Source organism: Megalobrama amblycephala, linkage group LG6 (assembly GCF_018812025.1).
Source record: "Megalobrama amblycephala isolate DHTTF-2021 linkage group LG6, ASM1881202v1, whole genome shotgun sequence".
Taxonomy (NCBI): domain Eukaryota; kingdom Metazoa; phylum Chordata; class Actinopteri; order Cypriniformes; family Xenocyprididae; genus Megalobrama; species Megalobrama amblycephala.
Window position 1 is genome coordinate 1,123,134 of NC_063049.1, and position 23,370 is coordinate 1,146,503.

Genomic DNA, 23,370 nt, shown 5'->3' on the forward strand with positions numbered 1-23,370 from the left:
AATTATTAATGAGATATATATCGTAAGTTAAATCAGGAGAACAGACCACAGTTGTGCAGTATATGTTGTCCTTTTCTCATACTATTACAGCGGAATCCAAACGGGAAAAAAATAATCACAAGGAAAAGAACGTCTCAGGTTGCACATGTAACCATGGTTCTCTGAGAATAGGGAGCGAGACGCTGCGTCTCCTAGGGATCGCTATGGGGGGAATGCCTCAGGCATGCCAGGTGTCTGAAGCGTGAGTCTAAACATGACAATGAACTTAACATTGGCAGGCAGCAGCCTATGATGTCACCACAGGTGCGACTATGAGTATAAAAGGGGACCTGGAAATAATGTCATCCACTTCTTGTCTAAAGGAGACCAGAGCAGGAATGCTTGGAGCATGGTAAACGGACACAGCGTCTCATTCCCTATTCTCAGTTTCCTTTCAAAAGGGAACTTGTGCTGCATCCCCTAGGGGTCGCTATGGGGAACGGAATGAGATGGACAACTGAACCATGAGACACAGATGGCTGGCCTAAAAAATGGCCAGATGAGAGCGAAATTCCTCAAATGAAGGTACTCAAAATGCACACAAACAGCCCCCTCAAGGGCTAAGCATGCATGCTCCTCACTCATGCACATAATGCAAATATAGTTTGCGTCATATGGTGTCAGATGAAGCTGACACAGAGGAACACACTGCCTGAAACACTTAGCGCAAGGCAAGGACATTTTATTTGTATAGCACATTTCATACACAATGGTAACTCAAAGTGCTTTACATAAAGAAGAACCAAATACATAATAGTAATGGAACACATAAGAAATGGAAATAACAGTAAAAACAGAGAATTTCGCTATCTGGATGGAAGAGCTAGGAAGTTTCAGGGAGTTTTTTTGTTGTCCTCCAAAGCGGATCTAAACGGATCTATCCGTCAGAGCAGATCTAAATGGATCTTCCTCACGCAGAGGGATAACTGTTTATATTTGTCAGGTAGCTGTGCATTTAAACAGCACCCCTAACAGACAAATCTTCCTGGACTAAGAAAATAAAACCTGAGGACAGGTGTGATGTGTTCATGTTTTCTGGTTCTGCTCAGAATCCTGGCAGCAGCGTTCTGTACGAGCTGCAGCTGTCTTATGGTCTTTTTGGGAAGACCAGTGAGGAGCCCATTACAATAATCCACCCGGCTGGTGATGAAAGCATGAACAAGTTTCTCTAAGTCTTGACTAGAGACAAAGCATCTAATTCTTGCAATATTTTTGAGACGATAATATGCTGATTTAGTTATTGTCTTTACATGGCTACTGAAACTCAGGTCTGACTCCAAAATCACACCAAGATTCCTGACTTGATTTTTAGTTGTTTGACCCCTACATGCATGTTCACTTTGAGAACTTCATCTTTGTTTCCAAATACAATGACTTCAGTTTTGTCTTTGTTTAACTGAAGGAAGTTTAGGCACATCCAATTTTTAATTTGTGTTTTAATTAGCGCTCACCATAATCCTAGATTTGTCTTGAATAAAATACATGTGCAAACAAACTGGTATCCTGAAGACAAGAAAGAGGATGATGTTATTCACAGGTCCCCTTTTATACTCACAGTCGCACCTGTGGTGACGTCATAGGTTGCCGCCTGCCAATGTCAAGTTCATTGTCATGTTTTGATTCACGCTTCAGACACCTGGCATGCCTGAGGCATTCCCCATAGTGACCCCTAGGGAACACAGTGCAAGTTCCCTTTCGAAAGGGAATGCATGACTGAAAAGAGCACTTGCCATAGATATTCTTGTTATAACATGTCACATTAAAATACCATGCGTTAGGTATTCTCATGATGTCTGAAAATAAAACAAAGGAAAATTGACAGCTCCTTCAGTCAAACTGATGGATAAGTTTTCTTTGTGGTCCAATATTATATTTTGAAATGATTAGTTTCAGTCTTTTTGAATGGAAGTTCCCCAAAACGGAGGTGCCACCCATAATTCAAAACGCAGAAGGCTTGTCGGGAATAAGGTGGGTAGAAACAATCAGTCAAGTCATCTTTATTTATATAACGCTTTTCACAATACATATTGTTCCCTTTCGAAAGGGAACTTCTACTCTGCGCTGACAGCGCTATGGGGGAACGTCCTCCGAGACCCGTGCTCGAAATGCCAAAAATCACAACACTCCAATCCTATTGGCCGGCGACAGCCTATCACGTCAAACGGCGCGAACCGTGACGTATAAAGGGAGCGCCTGGGGAAACAGCCGACATCCTTTTGTCTTTTCGCGACTGTTTTTGCTCGTGCCATTTTCACTCTGCCGAAATATGTCTGCTAAGTCGTTCAGGAAGTGTGCTGATCCTTGTCCCAGGTTTCTGAGACCGGAGGACACACACAACTTGTGCGTTTTTTGTCTGGGCGAGGAGCACGCGCGGTCAGTACTCGAGGGTGCTGCCTGTGCTAACTGTGAGTGTTTTCCTATGAAAACGATCCATTCTCGTTTGGCCCTCTTCTCGAGGGGAGAGGTGCCGTCACCGCTGCCTGGTGGTTCCGGCCCCGCTCGTGCTGAGGCTCAGCGGCGGCTGAAATCATGGGGCTCGCGGGTGGAGCTCGCTGAGGAATTTGAGAGGGGTGTGAATCTTTCTCAAGCCGAAGCGACTGACGAGGACGCGCTTCTGGCGGATGACGGCGATGTGTTATCTTTAACATCCTCGGACCCAGGAGCGAGTGCTCTCTTGGCTCAAAGCCCCGGAGAGCAGGAGATGGCCGAGGTGGGAGAAGCGGGCGAGCCTGCGGCTCCCACTAGGCCACCCTGCGCGGCGTTTTTGGAGTTGCTGGAGGTTATGGAACGCGCCTCGAGCAGACTGCAGCTGCCCTGGGAGTGCGTGAGGAGGGAACCCGCTCGCAGCAGGTTAGACGATCGTTTTCTCTCTACCCATGACCCGGCAACTCCGGCGAGCCTTCCATTCCTTCCCGATCTTCATGTCGAGATCGAGAGGGCATGGGAGAACCCGTTCTCGGCCCGGATCCATCAGCATCAGCGAGCAAACTTCGCTGATGTTGAGGGACTGGACGAGCATGGGTACGTGTCGATGCCTCCTGTAGAAGAGACGTTTGTGAACTATCTCGCTATGGGGAGTGCACCGACACTGAAAGCTCCGGCCCTGCCATCCAAAGCGTTGAAGGTGACGTCATGTTTGAATGGCAGGGCTTACGCCGCTGCAGGTCAGGCTGGTGCGTCGTTGCACACTATGGCGGTGCTTCTTGCGTATCAGGCTGATCTGGTTATGGATTTTGATCAGGGTCAGGGTCTTTCCGCTGAGGCGGTCACTGAGTTGCGTCGGACCGAGGATCTCGCTCTGAGGGCCACCAAGCAAACTGCCGCCTCGATCGGTCGATCTATGGCGGGCATGGTGGCCACGGAGCGACATCTGTGGCTCAACTGCGCGGACATCGGGGAGAAAGAGAAACGCTTTCTCCTCAATGCCCCGGTTTCGCCCACTGAGCTTTTTGGCACCTCCGTGCAGGCAGTGGTTGAGAAGTTCAGGGAGGCGAAGACGCGCTCCGCGGCGTTTAGACCTTGCATCCCGCTCAGATCCAGCTCTGGGCCCAGACAGCCGGGAGATCCCGGGCCGTCTCGAGCCGAGGCTCAGAGGCAGGCCCAGAGGGAAAGTGTTGCCGCTCGTGCGCCTCCTCCTCCTCGGAGTAAGTCGCAGAGACGGCGAGACGCCAGAAGGAAGAAGCAAGATCTGAGGGAGGTGATCGAGGAACGGCGCCAGCAGCGCCGGTAATCGATCTCCTCTCTCGTGAGGGCTCTTTTCTCGCCCTCGCTCTTCCTTTGCCTCCCGGTAGCGTTGCTGACATCTATATGCTGCGGGCTTTACAGTCGGGCTGATGTTGTGGGCCTATGATGAATATATTTCTGACGGCCCGCCGTCTGGCTTGATAGTGAAAGTGCTTTTGGGCTTATGGAACTTTGGATTTTCCCCTCTGTGTGACGAATCGGGGAGGAATCTGCGTTCTACGAGCTGCAGGAGGTAAGCCAGGTCCATTTTTATTCTCAATATAGACCTTGCTTTTCCTGTATTGCCTCCCGTGCATATAGTTGTCATTTGTTCATGTTTTTAAGGGGTTATTTGGGCAAATAACTGTATGTTAGGCTGATACTGTGTATAGTTAGAACTAGCTCTCGCTATTTCAGTTGTTTATGTGTTGGCCGGTTTTTCGGCCACCTAATGCTGTCGCTCGCGCTGCTTTCTCCGTGTGTTTGGGAATTTGTAGCCCGAGTGTAGCTTGATCTTCATACAGTCCTTAGCTAGCGGCTAGGCTAGAACTAGGTTAGGTGTGTTTGTTTACATCCCCCTGTTATGACTATCCCCCTGCGGTTGTATAGTTCCTAGTTCTGGCCTCCTTCTGAGGAAGTTGCTGGCCGTTTTTGCCCATATTTCCCCTTCATATGTTTATGCAGGCGTGTTATGTGAGCGTGCTTGTGCTGCCACAGGTTACACCTGTTTTCTGTGATAGCAGGCTTTAACCGGCCTCTATCTATGAATACGGTGGTGTTGTTGTACTCCCCGGGTAGGGTTTGTGTTTCACTGAGTGCATCACCTGTTGGATTGCACACTCAGGATGAGTGTAGGGAATTTTTTTTGCCCGACCTCTCCCGGTCGTTTGCAGAACACAGCAGCTGGGGTTCATTGCTGTTTGATTGTTGACTATTTGTTTTTAGCCTCTCTGTTATGCAGCTTGTTTGGATACGGCGCTGTTGGTCTACGTTGCTGATTACGCTCACGCTGTTTAGCATAATTAACATTGCCTGCTGGAATGTGTATGCCTAGGCTCAGGTTGTGTAGCTAGTTCCCTTAAATTTGTCATTTTAGGTTATACTGGCCCTTCCTTGTAGCTAGGGCCCTGTCATGCCCATGGGCTGGTGCCACATGGTTCTTTAAGTAGCAGGCCGTTCCAGGCCTCTCTTATAGCTTCCTGCTGGCCTAGTTACGCTGGTCGTGTACGGGCATCATTCCATGATTGAGTAATACGTTACTCTGTTGTTGCCAGATGTCTATGGAAGTCGTCGACCCCCTTTTGGGCCTCCTTTCATGTTTTAACCTAGCATGTTGGCACAGCTTTGGGTTTCTGTACGTCTCATACCCCTTGGGTGTGGTTAAATGCACTAGCTATCGTCGCGCTCTTTAAGGTTAAAGGCCGCTTTCAGGCCTTCCTTTGCTAGCATGTCAGAGTTTAGCTTGGTACTCCTCTCGCTGAGAGTAAAAGATGTTTTTACTGAGTATGTGTGCGTTTATTTCCTTTAACTCTAGTCAAGCTAAAATATTTACCTGTCTATTTAACGGGTTCTATTTTTGCTCCTAGAACTTAGTGGCCGCTGGCTGATGTCGCGTGTGACGGGTAGGCCGTAAAGGCCTCCTGTGGAGCATGCTGACCTTTGGCAGCGAAAAGGATGGTTTTGCCGGCTGGCCGGGTCTCGGGTTGACTATGACCTCCTGTGTAGTCGGTCTGTTCAGCCTGAACCCTGATAACACTGCCACGAGCTGATGCCACGTGCCTGCTGAGGTTATAGGCCTTAGCGCATGTTGGCGTATGCTGTACTCCTCTTGCTTAAAGAGTGAAAGGTACTTCACCGAGTGCACTGCTCGTTGGTTTGTGTTGGACAGGCTGTTTCGTAGGCACTTGCAGCTGTTATGTTTTGGTGTTTGCTCCACCTTGATATGCTACAGGGTGTGGCCTTACAGACCATCCTGGGCTACCGCCGTCTGCATTCAGTTCTAGTTCTCTGGTGAACTCTGGTTATGTTGCAGGCCCTTTTCCCGGCCTCCATGACTATGTGCCCGCTTTACGGTCTGTCTGTTAGGTTGAGCTTCGTAATTCCCTTCGGGGTTGACTGCGCAATTGTGCTTAGCTCCCTAAGCTAGTATGGTTGTAGACTTCGGTGAAGTCTCCCGTTAGACCAGCCTCCAGGCTGGTTTGTGCTCCCCTGGGTCAGGGGTCTTTAGCGCACAGCCTCCTCAGCACCTTGTTAGCGGCTGAGTAGATCCTTGGATGAGTGGTTGTACTCCCCTCATACGAGGGTCCATAGCGTTTAGCTGAGTTCCGCTCTCCGGGATGCCCATCTCTGCGTGTGGGTTTGAGTTGCTTACTGCCCTTTCGCAGTCGCTCTTTCCTGCTTTCCTCTCTGGAGTTTGCGCTTGGAGATTCTGTATATCAGACAGAGTTGGCTTGGCCAGATTTAGCTCTGCTGGATTTGGCTAAGCCTCTTTGGTGGCAACGGGGATGTATTTTTCCCCCCTGTGACTGGCCGAGGTTCCTTTCGTTCCTTGGCCACATTCCCTTAAAGGAACCACCCCCTCTCTGGCTGTTGGTTCCAGATGCTCGAGCAGCCTTGGTAGGCTTTTTGCGGAAGGCCTCTTTTAGGCTCAGCTTGGGCTGTTGGCCGTAGGGAATGCTGTCACTGACAGCCTTGGAGTTTTGCCCCCGGTCTTTCCCTGGAACTGCCGGATGTGTGTCCAGACTTTGGATTGGCATTCTCCTCTAGCATGGCAGCGTGGGTATATCATTCCCCATAGCGCTGTCAGCGCAGAGTAGAAGTTCCCTTTCGAAAGGGAACGTCTCAGGTTACGTATGTAACCATGGTTCCCTGAGAACAGGGAACGAGACTCTGCGCTTTCATGCCATGCTGCGGGATGCCTGCTACAGTCGCTCAAAGACAAAAAGATGTCGGCTGTTTCCCCAGGCGCTCCCTCTATACGCCGCCGGCCAATAGGATTGGAGTGTTGTGATTTCTGGCATTTCGAGCACGGGTCACGGAGGACGTTCCCCCATAGCGCTGTCAGCGCAGAGTCTCGTTCCCTGTTCTCAGGGAACCATGGTTACATACGTAACCTGAGACGTTTCCAAGAAGCTTCACAGTGACAATAGGAAAATTCGGTAGCACTTTATTTTACAGTACGTGTACTTTCCTGGTACATATATAGTAATTACGTTGTACATAGTACATTACAAGTAAAGAGTGGTAACACAAGGTACTTACCTGACATGTATTTACATGGAAACTAATAAACACTGCTGCACTTTCCAATGGTACAAACATGGTAATTGTTGGCTATCAGATGTTAAAATCCAAAGTTCATCAGAGCTGTAGAGACTTGGTGGTGTGTCTGATTAAAACACTGGAAAAGTTCTAGTCCTTACAGTCTTTATTTAATTCAGAATGCTTGTTCGACTTGATGCAGCGCCGCAAAGACTGATCGGCGGCTGACTTGAAGCAGTGCATGCCGGTAAGAAATGTTGTCCGACTTGAGACAGCGCTGACGTCATGTGACTGTGACGTATGGCTTCAAAGTACCGTGAGAGCGATTCGAGATCAGCCGCCTTAGGCAGACAGTGCAGTTTCTCAAGAGGAGCTGCACGAGCTCCTGATGACGACACAGCTGTTTCATGATTGGCCGGATTCACCGCATGACAACGATCACGTGTGTTTCATGTTTATTGTCACGCCTTCAGCTCTACTAATGCTCAAAAATCTGTGTTTTTATAACAGTTAAAGCTCTTTTCATGTAGTCGCGATGTTGTCTTGTGTCATGTTTATCAAAATAAAACGGATAAAAAGCGTAGACCTCACTACATTGTTATTTAAATAACATATGCTTATGTTGAACTTTATTCTTGTAAAAACAGACGCTGTAAGCAGTACATAAAGTTTTGAATGAAAAGGTCTCTGAAACATCAGTGTTTTAGTCAAATATTGCATTTATTTCACTTCAGCTGTAATAAAGTATGCAAACGCAGCGCGAGTGTCACTATGGGAAGCAGAAAGTGTCCGACTTCACGTCTCCGTTTTCAGCTCCTCCACGCCTGCACGCGGCTAATCTCGCTGATCGGTTACATCCAGCCGCAGTCGATGTTGAACACACCTTATGGAAGCCACGAAATAAAAGAATAAAAAAAAAAGTTAATTTCGAGTTTATATCTCACAATTCTGACTTTTATTTCTCGCAAACCTGAGTTTATATCTCACATTTCTTACAAAGAAAAACAGAATTGTGAGATATACTCGTTATCCTGACTTTTCTGAACTGCAATTTATCCCGCAATTCTGACTTTTTTCCACTCAGAATTGTGAAATAAACTCACAATTGCGAGTTATAATGGCCGAACTGGGAGTCATAAACACGCAAATGCAAGAAAAAAAGTCAGAATTGTGAAATAAAAATTTTATAGACTATGTTTAAAAGTTATCTATGTAAAATGTTACAGGTTTAAATATTATTTCATGCTGTAACTGCTATGTATGTATGTCCTCTGAACTGCATATGTGAATATTATGTAGACTTACTGTTTACATCAAATTCCTGCTTTAATAGTAGACTAATCCTTGCAGGTGTTATCAGTCCAGTCTGTGAAACGTCTACGTTTAGCTTCAAAGGACATTTTCAACGATGGTTTTCTTTAAAAATGAAGACTATATTTTTTTGCATTCCGATTCCAACATCCAGAGGCACAACAAAACGTTTTTCTCTTATTCTGTGGATTTTGCACATTTTCCTCCAATTGCTACCGCTATTTTTCTGCAACCACTATGCGCACAGCTGCAAGTGACGTAATTGTGACATCTGCTCCAAAGAGGTCTATAGAGTTCCCCAGGGATGACACGTTTTTGTAGGCAAAATCCGGAAGCGAGTTAGCATTTTAGGACTTCCGGTTCCAACGCCGTCAAGTCTATGGGTTTTTTTGAATGGGTTTTTGCTAAATCGCCTGAAATAAGGTCTGTGGTTAACAAACCCTCTAAATACTTTCACGTTTTGATCTATGACATAAAACACACCAGTTATAACCCACTTGTGATTTTTTAAACTTTTACTGTGTCTTAAAATCGGCGTTTGCTAATAAATTGCTAAAAGGGACTACTTCCTTTGGCGGGGACTTTAGACGTCATCATTAAAAACGGGACATTTGGACAGCATTCCTCTTGGAAAAGTGGATAAGTATTCATACACAGCACAGATCATAATCAGTGAGCATGTTTTTAAATAGAGTTGTTTTCTAAATACAGTTTGAGGAAGTTTGGTGGTGACGACGTTGATCCGCGACCATGGTGTGCTGTAGTCCGTTTATAGCCTACTGTTAGCCTTTTATATCTGACAACTTTATTTAGGCTTCAAAATGTATAAATGTTGTGTTAACTTGTAAAGATTGTCTTGATAGACAAAACGTGTAAGTGTCATAACCCTTTGTTAAACACAGAGCTTATTTTCTGCGATTTTCCAAAAGTCTATGGGAAAAATGCATAGGCTTTCAACCGAGGGAACCCATGCGCCGCTAACTTCCGGGTTGGCCTACAAAAACGCCTCATGATTAAAATGTCAATAACAACCAAAACGCGAGAATGATTAATCTAGCTTAAGTGGCGACTGATAGTGGATGTACTGGCGGTGATATTGCACTGTTGAGGCTCACGTAACCTCTTGAAGAGAATTCAAAACAAATGAGCTCTGCTCACACAAAGAAACTCAGTTATCATGTTGCAATAAAAAGTCAATGGGGTTTAGCTTGCTATTTACGGCATATGATAAAGTTAAGCATCACACGACCGAAAGTGCTTAATTCCTGAATATCACCTCGATTGAAATTGACACTAATTTCATACAACAGTTCAATAAACAAGTAGTTAATATCAATCACTTACGTTTTAGATGCAATATGCCTGTTTTTTGTTCTATTGTAGCAGTGAAAATAGTTCCAAACAAAGCAGAACCAGCGCATCTCGCAGCTGCGCTCAGCCGTTTTGAATGATTCAGCGTTTTGAACGAATCGGTTGAGTGAAGATTCAATCGCCCATTCATAAACAACTGCTTCATTCTTGATTCAGAGTGAATCGTTTGAATAAATGACTCAGTGGCTCACTCATTAAGATGGTCACTTGCCGCCATCTACTGGCGGTTCAATTTCATGTTTAAAAGTATAAATGTCCCACCAGCATTTCTTATTTGTTTATTCAAAAATATTTAAAGAATCTCATAACATTATTCAGTGTAAATTATTTAATTTGGTAACAGCCCTATAGTGTCTTACTATTTTAATTTATCAAATGTAAGAATATGAAATAAAAGATAAAAGATTTGAATAATAATAAATATTTTTTTTTTTTTTTCCAGACAAGCTACTTTTTTACTCTGACAAGTAAATGACCAATTTAGTTGTCCAAAGGACAAGCACAAAACAAGGCTTGATGTCGAGCGCTGTATTTTGTATTTATATTCTGTCCTTTAATGGTAGCATCACTCTTACATTTGATACTGACACAAAGGAGAAGGCACAGGCCTACAGAAATATTTTATTGTCATCAGATGTAGCTTTCACTATACCAGCATCTATAGAATGATTTTGATCAGCATTTTATTGTTCATAGCAGAGGGCTCTCTCAACTTGTTATATTTTACAGTTTGTCAAATGATACAATTTTGTACACTCTAAAAAACTAATTCAGGGGACCTTTAGTCATTACTTAAATATATATATTGTTGTGAAATAAAAAATCAAGTTCTGAAATGCAGTTCAACTTTTTACTTGTAATTGTTATTTTATTGAGCTTGGATGACACACAAATTATGCCTATTGATTCGATATATTACCGTGACTTGTCATAGTTTAACATTTTCAGTTAATCAAAAATGTATTTAATTTTAAGTTCTGTTAATGTAAAATACAATCTGATGACGTGTAAATGTGTTTCATTGTTTTGAGTTGTATGAACACTTCTTTTAACATGGGCTGGGATTTATATTTCCCATCATGCTTTGCCCATGGCACTTGAAAGGGAGACTAAACGCTATAATTTAGTGCTATATAATGTTTTTTGCACAAGATTAATGGTAAGGGAGATTTTGCAGTAATTAGTGTTTTGTTATGCTAATTTAGAAGAGCTAATGTGTCAATGTGGGTTTTTGGAGAGTTACCATCATAGTGACAAGCGGTGCTTGGTAAGATCATGTTACTTAGAAATGCATTTTTATTGTATCCAAAAAGTGTCTTCACCTTACTTAAAACATTATGTTGGGTCAACTTAAATATTGCTTTGAATTAATGCAATTCTCCCAATTGGCTTAAGTTAAAAATTCTAGTGGAAAACATTAACATATTTTTTTTTTTGTTGAACCAATGTTTTATTTTTTAGAGTGTAGTCTTTGCATACACATAACAAATCCCAATTTAACCCCTGCCTACATTCACTCAATCTTCTTAATCACAAAGTGCGAGTTATCAGCCTTTTATTTTGCATGAATAAATGCCATTACCAAAAGATCCAAATCTATTGGTCTGTTATAAAATATAAATATCACTGCATGAACTACATATTGGCACATAGTCTGAACTATTTGTACAGGCTACTCATTTCGAAGGCTGTATACGTCATTGAGGCCGGCTCATTTAAGAAAAACAACCGTTGGATTGCAAAGTAAGAAAGAAAATACAGCATTTTGCACCTCATGAGGAATAACCATCAATTTTATTATGGTTACTTTTCTTAAATAAGACATCCTTAATGATGTATGCAGCCTTCAAATGCGAGCTCGGAGGACGCAGCCTCTGAAACGAGACGCAGATTCGAACTGTAACAAAGGCGCCAGTTTTACCATTTCAATTCCAGTGTGAGTCCTTGTCTTTTGGAAGTGCATGCAAAGTGGATTTGCTTTTGCACCGTAAAGATGTCATGTCAACATGTCAACAACACAAACCAAACTCTTCCAGTCTCAGCTTTTTGAAGTCTCAGTCTTCCAGTCTCAGTGTTTGAAGGCGGGTCAAATAGATGTTGTTCGTGAGCAACTGGCTGTCATTACGCAAATTTTTACATTGTTATGTAGGGTTGTAACAGGAAGTGAGACTGGAATTGCTGAAGACTTATTTCGGCAGTTCAGAATCAATTCATTCTTTAAGGCAAAAATTATTTTTTTATCCTTCACTTTGATCTTTAAAACAATGTGACAAAAACACGTGCAAGTTCGACCCAAATGTTTAATGTCATGATTGTTACTATCTATTTGCATTAGTTTATATCCAGCTGGTTGCTTTTATTGATTCGTTTTGCAGCAAAGTTGCATAATTAAAACTAGTGTCATGAGAAAGCAAACTGTATCGTCATGCAGCAGACATATAGAAACAAATCAGAAATGCATTCGATTTCAGTTCTCTTTTATCATCACTGTAATGCAATACAAATCTTATTTAAATAATAATCAGTGTTCTAAAATGGAAGCAAATAATGTATAGCCTACATACATACAATATGTGTCTAATGTCAATGCTATGGCCTTTGTGTAGATATTTAAAGATGGTCATCTTTAAATGACTGTTTGGATTTATGCATTTATGCATTTAGCATGACTGTTTGGATTTATATGAAAAGGTAACACTTTATAATAAGATTCCATCTGTAAGGTTAATGAAAGTAAAGTTAATTTCAACATTTTAAGTGCAGTTCCTCATTGAACGTTTTCAGAAACTGTATTTTTGTATGAATTGTATTTTTATTGGACTACTGACGACTGTAGGGTTCAGTGAGTGAAGGGTCGCACATCGGTCGAGAAGTGCACCACGTCTTTAAAATTCGAACACATTGTCTTCTTTGGGGCTGTTCACACAGAACGCGCCTTAAGCAAAAGCCTTGCTTAAAAGGACTACTTGATAAGTATTAACACTATGAAGTGCTGTATAATTACTGCAGTTTATCATTTTGGTTATCACATTTGTTTCACAGTAGTTAAGTAAGTGTCCGTTATGTGTGTCCACACTTGTCCGTGAGTACAACATAGTTACTGTGTATATACCACTAGGAAGCGGGAAGATAAGCACAATCCAGCAGCCAGGGAAACAGGGAGACTGGAGAGAACAATAAAAAAAAAAGAAAAAGTAAAAGAAAAAGAAAAACTAAACTAACTGATCTGAAGGCAAAAACCACAAGAGAAAAAAAAAATAAAACAAAATTAAGTAACCAGAAAAAAACTGTTATGCCAAGAAAAGAAAGAAAAAGAAAAACTAATTCAAGTTGGTTAAAACTAAAAGTCAAAATAAAGCTAGAAATCAAACAGAGCTCTAGTCACAGCAAGAAAACTACATAGAAATAACTTGAATGTAGGCACAAAACAATCAAACTGAAGAAAATAAATCTTGACTAGAAAACTAGGAACGGCACAATAAAAACAAGACGTGAGCAACAAGACTCGCCCCTCCTAAAAAAGAAAAAGACATAAAATTGACATTTCCTGTGAAATCTGACAGCTCAAAGTTGTGAGTCGGGGTAAAGCAGAGAGACAGTGTTAATTTTGATTATCCATTTGCTCAATAATTGATTTTTGTTAATTTTTAACCAAAAAGAATTTCATAATGCAGCTTTAAATTCCACCATGAAATTCTGCACATGACTTCCCCTTTCTGTCACAGGGACTTCATTTATAAAAGATATTTTCATTTAGAAAAATAAAACACGACTTACAAGATTAACATGACCAGATGTTCACTACAGAAGAACAGACGTACAGTTGTATATAAACAAAAGGTTATACACACCTTGCAGAATCTGGAAATGTAAATATTTTAAAGTAATTAAAAGGGATCATGAAAATTGCTTGTTGTTTTTTTTTAATGCTGCCTCAACTAAGCTACTGCACTGAACAGATGTTTACATGTTTTTACATGCAGTTTTACTACATAGCTATAGTTTGTCATGAGCAGTTAAACTGCCCATCATTCTTCAGAAGAATCCTGCAGGTCCTGCAACTCTGGTTTTCCAGCATCTTCTGCATATTTCTAAAAACATCACACATCAAACAGACGTGTGTGCTGTCTGGGAGTGGAGATTTGTCAAATATACACCACAACAATGTTTTTTTCACAAAGAAATAGAATGCCAATGAAAACACCAAGACTTTAATAGCAGTATCCACCTTTATTAAACATATTAAAAGCAAAATCCATATGGTATACGTATGCTGTAAAGTAAAATATGTTGAAAATACGTAAAGTAAAATATGTGAAAAAAAGAAGCTTTTAATTACATGTATACGCCAAATGCATGAGTACAGAATGCAGCTCTTTTCAGGAATCTTTTGTGAATCAAACGCATCAGTAGACTTTGGTTACACTATCCCGATATATGACTGTATCAATAATATACACTAGGCCCCCAGTTTTTCTAGCAAAACTCCCAAAGCCCAATTTAGCCATCATATTGAAAGATCTGCAGTTGTTTTGAATGTGCGAGATTTTAAGAAGAGATTTCTTGAGGTTTAAATTAAGATTCTGTCTGTTTATTTTAATCATAAACAGCAAGTTTCAATAATACCATAATGGACAGTGTTGTAAATTGTGGTTACATTGACTGTAACTGAAAAATCTCTTTGCTATGAAAAAATTCCAGCCTCATTTTAAGCAATGCTTGCAGATATCTAATCACTCTATAAGTTATAATTAAGGTATTTTAACTGAAGCACTTGATTATCCTTGGAGTTAAAGCATCCTGATGTGTTTTCATGATTTTGCAGGTGGCAGCGGGACTTCAGTTGGAGGGTTTGGCTCATCGTCAATCTTTAAATCACGGCAGAACAACACTGGTTCTTCACCAAGACCCAGTTTGTACTGCCACAGATATAAACGCTCGTTTGGCTTCAGCTCAAATGTGAGTTGTTCTTCCACTTCAGTCATTTCGTTCCAGCTTTCATTTTCAGTGCTGACATGAGAACCTCCATATTCTGCAGAAAAGGAGAAATGTAAATTCGTAATTAACTTTGCAAGGCCTCCAGCTTCAATCGAGGCGGACGCGGCTATCTTCCAGTTGTGTGTGATCTGGGTCATCTTCTCCTTATTGTATCCCACCTTTTTATTGATTTTCTTTGTCCATGTCATTGGTGTATTGCTGTCATTAGATATAGTTTTAATATTCTCCCAAATGCCAAAGGCTGGACCTTTAGTTACTGACAGACCACCAGGGAGGAAGTTCAGAACATCAGGATGAACGGAATAGACACCAAAGAACTTATCTTTGCTGAGGTCAGTACTGCCGCAGAACTCAACTCCCCACTCTGAGGCTGGCTTGAGGACGTAACAGTGGTTTGGCATGCCCCAGTAATAGAGACCATTTTGGCACTCTGGGTGCAGCTTGTATTCTGCACTATTTGTGTCTTGATGCAAATCATTTGTTACTCGATATGTGCCTTTTGCTTTGAAGATGATATAATATCTTCCATAGGTTGAAAGGTAGTGATCTCCACCCTGGCAGTTGGGATGAAGGCTCCAAACTTGAGCACAGCTGTCTGTCGTCAGGTCGTTAACTCTGCGGAATGACTTTCCCTTGATGATGAAAAAGGAGCCATCTTTACTACCAAGGTAATGGTCTCCATTTTTGCAGGCAGGGTGCAGATTGAAAATAGAGATGTCTAAACCTTCTTTTACATCAATTGTCTGCATATAGCAGCCGAGATCAGAGCGGATTATATAATGGTATTTGCCCTCTGCACAGAAGTCAGTGCCTTTTGTTTTGCTCTTGGGAATAATGCCTGTCATTGTGTCTGAACCTGCAACACCCAATGGAATGCTGTTATTTTAGTCCTTCTATAGATTGAGCTCACTGATTACCAAAACAGCTTTATATAGTAGGGAAGGAAAAAAAATGATGCTAACCAAAGATATAATCCTAAGATTTTATTTCAATGCATTTAATCATCCAGTAGAAAAGTAGATAAAGCTTTATCAGGTAAAACTTTAAGCATAAAAGGTTCATAATTAACAGATGTGGTAGTGGTGGTTACAGCTATATCTCAGGCTACGCTTCCATCTGGTATCCTTCCATTTCATACAGTAATCTGATTCATTTTCTCAGATTACAGGTATTCAAAAAAATGATGAGCCCACAAATGCTCAGTATTAGAAACGTACTTACTTGGACAACTGTAGACTACAACACTGAGTCAGAAAAGCAGAGTCTCCTCGATCAAGTCTGAGATGCTTGTCTGACAGATTTCTGTCTTAAATAAAGCTCCTCAGAGGGCTGGACAAACACACCCACAAGCCTCAGGGCAAACCAGTCAACAACAGTTATCAACTGCCATGTCTAGTTTTGGTTTTGTTCAATGTTCATGATTCATGTCTTATTTTGTGGTTTTCACAGTCTTGTTTTACCATGTGCTCCCCTTTGCCATGTCAAGTAAAATCAAGCCAAGTCTTTGTTTTATGTTGGATTATGTTTGGAATTATTAAACTGCACTTGGGTTCTTCAAGCTCACCTCCACATCAACAGTCACTCCAATACTACACTGATGTGAAAAGATATTTGCCCCAGTTCCAGTTTTTTCTATTTGTGCAGCTTACTGTAGTATATGCAGAGTTCCTACTACTGATTTTTAGAGTGAAATGCAAACACTTTTCCAGCACTTTCAAGCTGTGTCTGCCAGTGTTTTTTTTTTAAAGAATATAAATACAATATACAAATGTACTTAATAAAAAACATGCATTATTTGTGACATGTTGCAAAGTGCAATATGAATGTCAGACCATAAAAGATTGTAAACAAACGAGAGATTGTAAAAGATTGTTTCCATTTGCTCTTACAGCAAACAAAAATTAATTGAAGTAAATTTAAAAATGTAAAATATTTGATGTTTATCTAAAAGTAAATTTGATTTGTATGGTTAAATCATCGAAGGTCAGCAGTGACGGTGGTCTGATTCACTCCATGTACTTTTGAATTCATTACTTTTTCCTTGATAACCATGATGAGAAAAGCAAAGATGTTACAAAGTGGCATTCAGGTATGCAAAGGAGCAGGCAGAAAAGACAATCCATGTGCAGCTTGATTTATTTATGTGGGAGGTGGAGTGGAGGTGGAACAGTGGGTGGGATGGTGGGCCAGGTCCATGGAGAGGATGAAGGCCTGGAAATTGAGGCCGGGCAGATGGCCCAGGCGGAGAAGACTGGACAGATGGCCAGGGAGACAGGCTTGAAGACCCTCATGGCAGAGCGGATGACCACCACGGCAGTGCAGACAGGCTTGAAGACTCCCATGGCAGAGCAAACGACCACCACAGCTGATCTGGTGTAAGACTTGATTTTCCTGCCAAGCGGAAACTGAGATCAAGCATCCTGCAATAAAACAATAAAACTTGCCTAGAGAAGAAGATCTCAAAGAAGTAGCAACTGGCAACGCCTTGCCCAAACCCCAAAAGGACAATGCCTCCCCCACCACACACACACACACACACACACACACACACACACACACACACACACACACACACACACACACACACACACACACACAAACACACCTTCCCTTCCCCCTGACTGAAAGTTATTCAAAACATATAAGGTAACTTGTGTATTTATTGTTTTTCCCTTCTCATGTTTGGTATCATTTTAAATGTCTCAGTGCGATTGGTAAAATGGTCTCAATTTCACAGCAGTCACTGGTGTTATGAAGAAGACTGAAAACTAAGGAAAATTCTGTCCTCTTTTTGGGTGGTGTCTCTTCTCCTCTCCCCCAAAACAGGTGTTGGTGTAATAAACATTTACAACTCTTTGTTCTGGTCTGTATATAAGGTAAAAAGCAAAGCAGTCAGGTGGGATCATCTGTAGCCAGAAGCCCCCACAGAGATGTGTGCATTTCTGAAGATATTCACATGTCCCTGTGTTTATGCATTACTTTGAGTAATCCATGTTATGCATTTATCATTTCTGAATTAGCTTTAATTGTCTAATTGTAATGTAATTGGCGTGATACATTTTTACTTGACAAATAAAATGTTATATTTGATTTACTCTGGATTCTTCTGAAATCATTATGACCGGTAGATTACTGGAGTCCGTTATTTCCGTAAATCTGCATCAGGGCAGGTCAAACTAGAGAGCCTCATGAAAGGAGCATGTTGCACATCATGGGACTCTTTGAGTTTGTCTGTTATTGACTTAGCAAGTTGCAATATCGTGACTAAGAAAACTGTATTATTGTATGAACAAGCATGTGGCGGTTCGACTCAAATGCATTAGTAAACTCTGCACCCTCTGACTAAGAATCATAAACTGGCGAATTTATGTCCGTGAGAACGCAGCCGGCCGATGCGAAATTCTCTAAGCGATAATGGCACCAAAATGAAAGAATAACAGAAAATAAGAGATTCCCAGAATAATCAAATATCTAAATTAATACATAACAAATGATTAAGCTCTAATTGGAAACACAACCTAAGAGTAATGATCATTTGAAATTGGAGTCAGATTAAACGAGTGAAATTAAGTGAACATTCAGAGACGCTGAAAAGGCATACACGCGTTAACCTTCGCCCAGGCATGTGGGATTCCGTTTTTGGGCCGATGCGGGGTTCCTTACAAAGTGGTGACATTCCCTCCGTGATCTCCCATATCCTGTTGGCGAGTGTCTTTTCAGTGGAAAATTGGGATTTGCAACAAGTAAGAGGCTTTATCATCTTCTCCTTCTTCAGCTGTGTGGTAAGTCCATTCTTATTTGCCTTTTAGAAGTGTTGAGGGAAAGATAGCTGCATGCTATTGACACATTTATAGAATGGTCGGCATACCCATATTTAAGACCAGAGACCGAAATCCGGTGGGGCTGGAGAATTAGACAACCGCATTTTATCAGGGACATGATAGCAGCAGTGTAGATGAGAAATGATATCCCTTGCTTTAACTTTAAAGATCTCCTTGTTTGCCTAAGCAACAGGAGGTTAACCTTAAATTGGAATAACATCATCCAAATTTTATTCTGGTATTCAACAGAGGGCTGGAAATTAAAAACCTAAATTCTGAGGTAAAGAGCTACATGTTTATTTGCCTTGCTGCAACAACGTTGCAACACTGAAAATAAGCAAATGGTTACGTTGTGAAAAATCTTGTGATTGGATAAACCAAAAAAGATAACAAGGGAGAAAATCTCTCACTGGAACTCTTTGTGTGTGAAATGTAAAGCTGGACAAAACAATGTTGTGAAACTAAAAGTTTTCAAAAGAAAAGATTTGGGCATAATTCTGTCTCAGTCCTGGAGAACTGCTGCCATGCAGAAGTCCTGGAGATTGCAATTGGGAAAACACTAAAATGTTAAAACTGATGTATATAATGATAATGTGATGTCACTGAGAGGCTTGCAACCAAGTCTGAGGGTTTCACCCAATCAGAGGACATGCTCAGCTTGTCTTTGTTTCATAAAAGGAATTCATTGCGTTGATTAAATTCAGTTAATCTTTTTCAAATCAACTCAATATTTTTGTTTAGGTTATAATTAATTCTGTACTGTTTTCTATTCAAATCACTCACTGCGTAACTATTACTATATGTCTAAATAATAAGTGGATATTTAAATAGTTTATTAATCATTTACTTACACTTTCTAAATGATCTTATGAACCACTGACAACTCCTAAATAACTGGTTTGTAAATAATGTAATACTTAAAATAGAAATAATAAATTGATCATTAATTAATAAAAATAAAATGGTTAAACACATTATAGATATGCTTATAAATCAAGCATTTACAGCTGTATTTATACACTACTTACTAATGTCTATTAATGCTTTATAAATGATCAATTAACTACATTTTATTTCGTTAATATTATCTGCAAGTACAGTTTTTTTAAAATATAGTTTTAAGATACAAAGTATGCCACAAGTGCACATTCGTTACAATTAAGTGCATTTTTTTCACAAGTGGTTTGAAGTGTGAATCTAACAAGTTTTCAGCTGACAGCACTGTCCAGATGTTGTACATCAGCAATTTGTACGTCTTCATTAACTTCCCACGTTAACCATAAGAATATTCAGCCATATTAGGCAGGTGTCTAGTGATAATTGAAGACTGTGATACAGAGATGACAAAAAAAAAAAAATCACTTGTTTTTCTCCTGGGGTCTCTGAAAATCCAGAAATCTGAATATAAAAATCTCAGCAGATCTCAGCAATACTAGCAAGATTTTTTTGTTTTTGTTTTAATTAAGATTAAAATTAATGCATCTAAACTTTACTCAAGTCTTCAATGACCATTTTACTAATTATGTGCAACTGTCAAATGAGGTTTGTTTGTCACAGAGAACAAATAGGTAAATAAAGTAGGTTCATGATTTAAAGGGAAAAAAATTGTGATACTTGTGTCTATTGTTAGGAAAGAATTGAACACTTGCAAGTTTTTTTTTTTCAGGAACATTTTGACTGCTGTATTTTTACAGAATGCAAGTTCTGAATATATAGGCATTCAATACTATATAATATTCAATATAATACTGTACTTGCAGTACATGCAATTTACTACATATTTACCTTACTTATATGTGATTATTCTTTATGTAATTGCAAAATTTTCCCTACATGCTCTGGATGCAGAGCTAATGTTTTTGAGAATATGTTATGCATCTGATACAGTGAAATTATGAATGTGACGTGATATAAAGAAAAAGCCCAGGAGAAAGGCAGAACACTGTAACAGCAGTTACCACTCTTCAGCTTTTTTGGATTGGGTTCTCTGCTATTGTTTAGCCGTTGTTTAGAAGTTACTGTGCCGGTCTGGAGTTACAGTATTCTGCCTTTGTTTTACTAAAGTTTGCTATGTTGAAATTATGGTGTAGCCTTTATCATACATCTGTCACTGAAGCACTTCTGACGCACACAATACTTGAATAAAAGTGTAAGTAAAACAAATAGTTCAGTGCTGTATTTACTAATAGTGTTTAAGGATGGCCCATTGCTCTCAAAGGAAATGACGGCTGAGATGGCTTTGAAATGCAGACATCAAGGTCAAAGTAAGAAATTGTGTAACACAAAACATGCATTAGACAAACAAATTAGATAGATCGCAATCTACTTGAATACCAAACTGTTCCTTATAACGAAGCAATTGTAAATCATCCAAAACAAATGCAATGATCACTAGATTTTCAACAGATGTTAATATAATGATTTTGTAAATGGTGATCAGCAACCAAATATTGATAATGTGGAAGTTACTGCCATTTGCCTTGGTATGACTTTTCAATTTTTCTAGACAACACAATGGTGGTCAAAACTTTGAGCTCACGATTTTTTTATGTAGATTATTTTCATTACTAAAACATCTAATTGCCAGATTTCCAGTGTCCTACCTATAATTAATTTGGCTAGACAAATTTCTCAGTTCCACACTCTAGAAAGTGAAGGTATTATAATATATTTGTGTTATAATATAAAGTGTCATTTGTGCATTTTTCTTGTGTTATTTGCTTGCTAAAAGAAAAACAGTAAGTATTGTTTTTCTAAAAGAAACCTGACAATGCCTCTCAAACAAAGCAACAAAAAGATAAAGCAACCATTTAGCACTGTGGTGTTGTGGTATTACTTACATTTCTGTCAGCTTCTTTACAGGACATGAGTAAACAGTTTTAACTCTCCAGAAGAAAAGAACTGCTTGCAAAGTTTCAGTCATAAATAAATACAATTAAAATAAAATAAAGGAAAATTACCATTAAATTGACTTCATACTTTAAGTGCATGTTGTCTCATGTTCTTTTTATTTTCTGTGTGATATCAATACACATGCAGGCAGGGATGGGCAGTATTTATTAGGGCCCAAGCGAAAATTCGCGCAGGGCCCTCTTGTTTTTCTAAGGATTATTATTATTAGGGCCCAAGCGAAAATTCGCGCAGGGCCCTCTTGTTCTTCTAAGGATTATTATTATTTTTTTTTTTTTTTTTTTTTTTTTTTTTTTTCCGTCTTCCGGGGCTTTTTGGGGGCCTTAACATGCTCAAAAACTCTTGAAAATTGGCACACACATTGGAATCCGCGGCCATTAGGACGCCGGAGAGGCTGGTACCCGGGCGTGGCAGGGGGGCTCGACAGCGCCCCCTTGAAAAAAGTCTGAAAATTTGGTCCATATATTAAACACGCTTGCACGTATTAGTATGAAACTCAGTACACATATAGACCTCATCGGGCCGAACAACTTTCGTGCTCTAAGTTAAACACCACGCCAACAGGAAGTCAGCTATTAAGGGTTGTTTGAAAAACGCATGCTCTGGAATTTGATATACTCCTCCTAGACGATTAATCCGATCGCCACCAAACTCGGTCAGCATGAAGTCAAGACACTGATGATTAAAAATTGCCAGGGGATTTTTGATATCTCGAACGGTTTGGCCGTGGCGAGGCAACGAATTTATGGCGAGAAAAAGGAAACAGGAAATGTGTTATAACGTCTGCATACATATATTGATCTTTATGAAACTTCACGAGTGTGTTCGTTATAGGAGTCTGATCACATGGATGTGACTATTGTGAGTCAAAGTTATAGCGCCACCAACTGGCAGCAGGAAGTGTATCACTTTTTGAAATGTTTTGAGATCACCCTCTTATTTTTACCTGATTTGCTTCAAACTTCATCAGTGTAATGTCAATACACAGCAGATGTAGACCTATGACAGGATTTTTGATATTTGAAATATTGTTGCCATGGCAACAGGTCAAACTGTAATAATATTCTTGAGTGTTTTTGAGGCTCTTAACATGCTTCAAATTGCATGAAACTCGACACACACATCAATATTGTCAACCAGTAGACATGGACAAAGCCATAGAAATGGGCGTGGTGGAGGGGCTCAGTAGCGCCACCTTTTGACAAAAGTGGGGGGGTTAGTTTTTCCTACAATCACCAAACTCGGTACACATATTGTTCTCATCAAGCCGGACAATTTTCTAATTTACATTCATTAGCTCCGACCAACAGGAAGTCAGCTATTTTGGTTTGAATGTTAATTTTTTGAAAAAACAGGCTATGAATTTTATACTACTGCTCCTACAGGGTTTATCCAATTTACACCAAACTTTTTTTAACTTGTTGCTAACACATTGAAGTTGTTTAATTGCAAACGGATTTTGGATATCTCAAACGGTTTGGCCGTGGCGAGGCAACGAATTTATGGCAAGAAAAGGGAAACAAAGTGTTATAACTTCTGCATACATTAATTGATTTTGATGAAACTTCGGCTTAGTCTTCGTTGTACAAGGCTGATCACATGGATGTGACTATTGTGATTCAAAGTAATAGCGCCACCAACTGGAAGCAGAAAATGTGTCACTTTCAGCATACATTGAGATCACCCTCTTATTTTTACCTGATTTGCTTCAAAATTCATCAGAATAATGTTAAAACTTGGCACATGTAATCCTTTGAAAATGGGCAGGGAGGAGGGGCTCTATAGTGGCACCTTGTAGTGCAGTAAATGTGGAGTGAATTTGACATAGTCCTTTGATGTTTAACCGTTTTAAGTGCCTATTGCCCGCTGTGCACAGTTGCCCTGAAGCCACCGGGGTGGCGGTGCCACCGGGCTTGGGCCCGCCATCGCTGCTCGC

General features: G+C 40.5%; 1 protein-coding gene across 1 annotated transcript; it reads right to left on the reverse strand.

Moving 5' to 3' along the window:
* Nucleotides 1-13,901: 13,901 nt before the first annotated feature.
* On the reverse strand, nt 13,902-16,171 carry LOC125269461. The gene is made up of 2 exons (XM_048192370.1): nt 15,925-16,171; nt 13,902-15,559 (listed from the first exon to the last, which is right to left on the reverse strand). Exon 2 carries the CDS (start codon nt 15,546-15,548, stop codon nt 14,517-14,519), a length of 1,032 nt encoding a protein of 343 aa, XP_048048327.1. The 5' UTR covers nt 15,549-15,559; nt 15,925-16,171; the 3' UTR covers nt 13,902-14,516.
* Nucleotides 16,172-23,370: the final 7,199 nt, after the last annotated feature.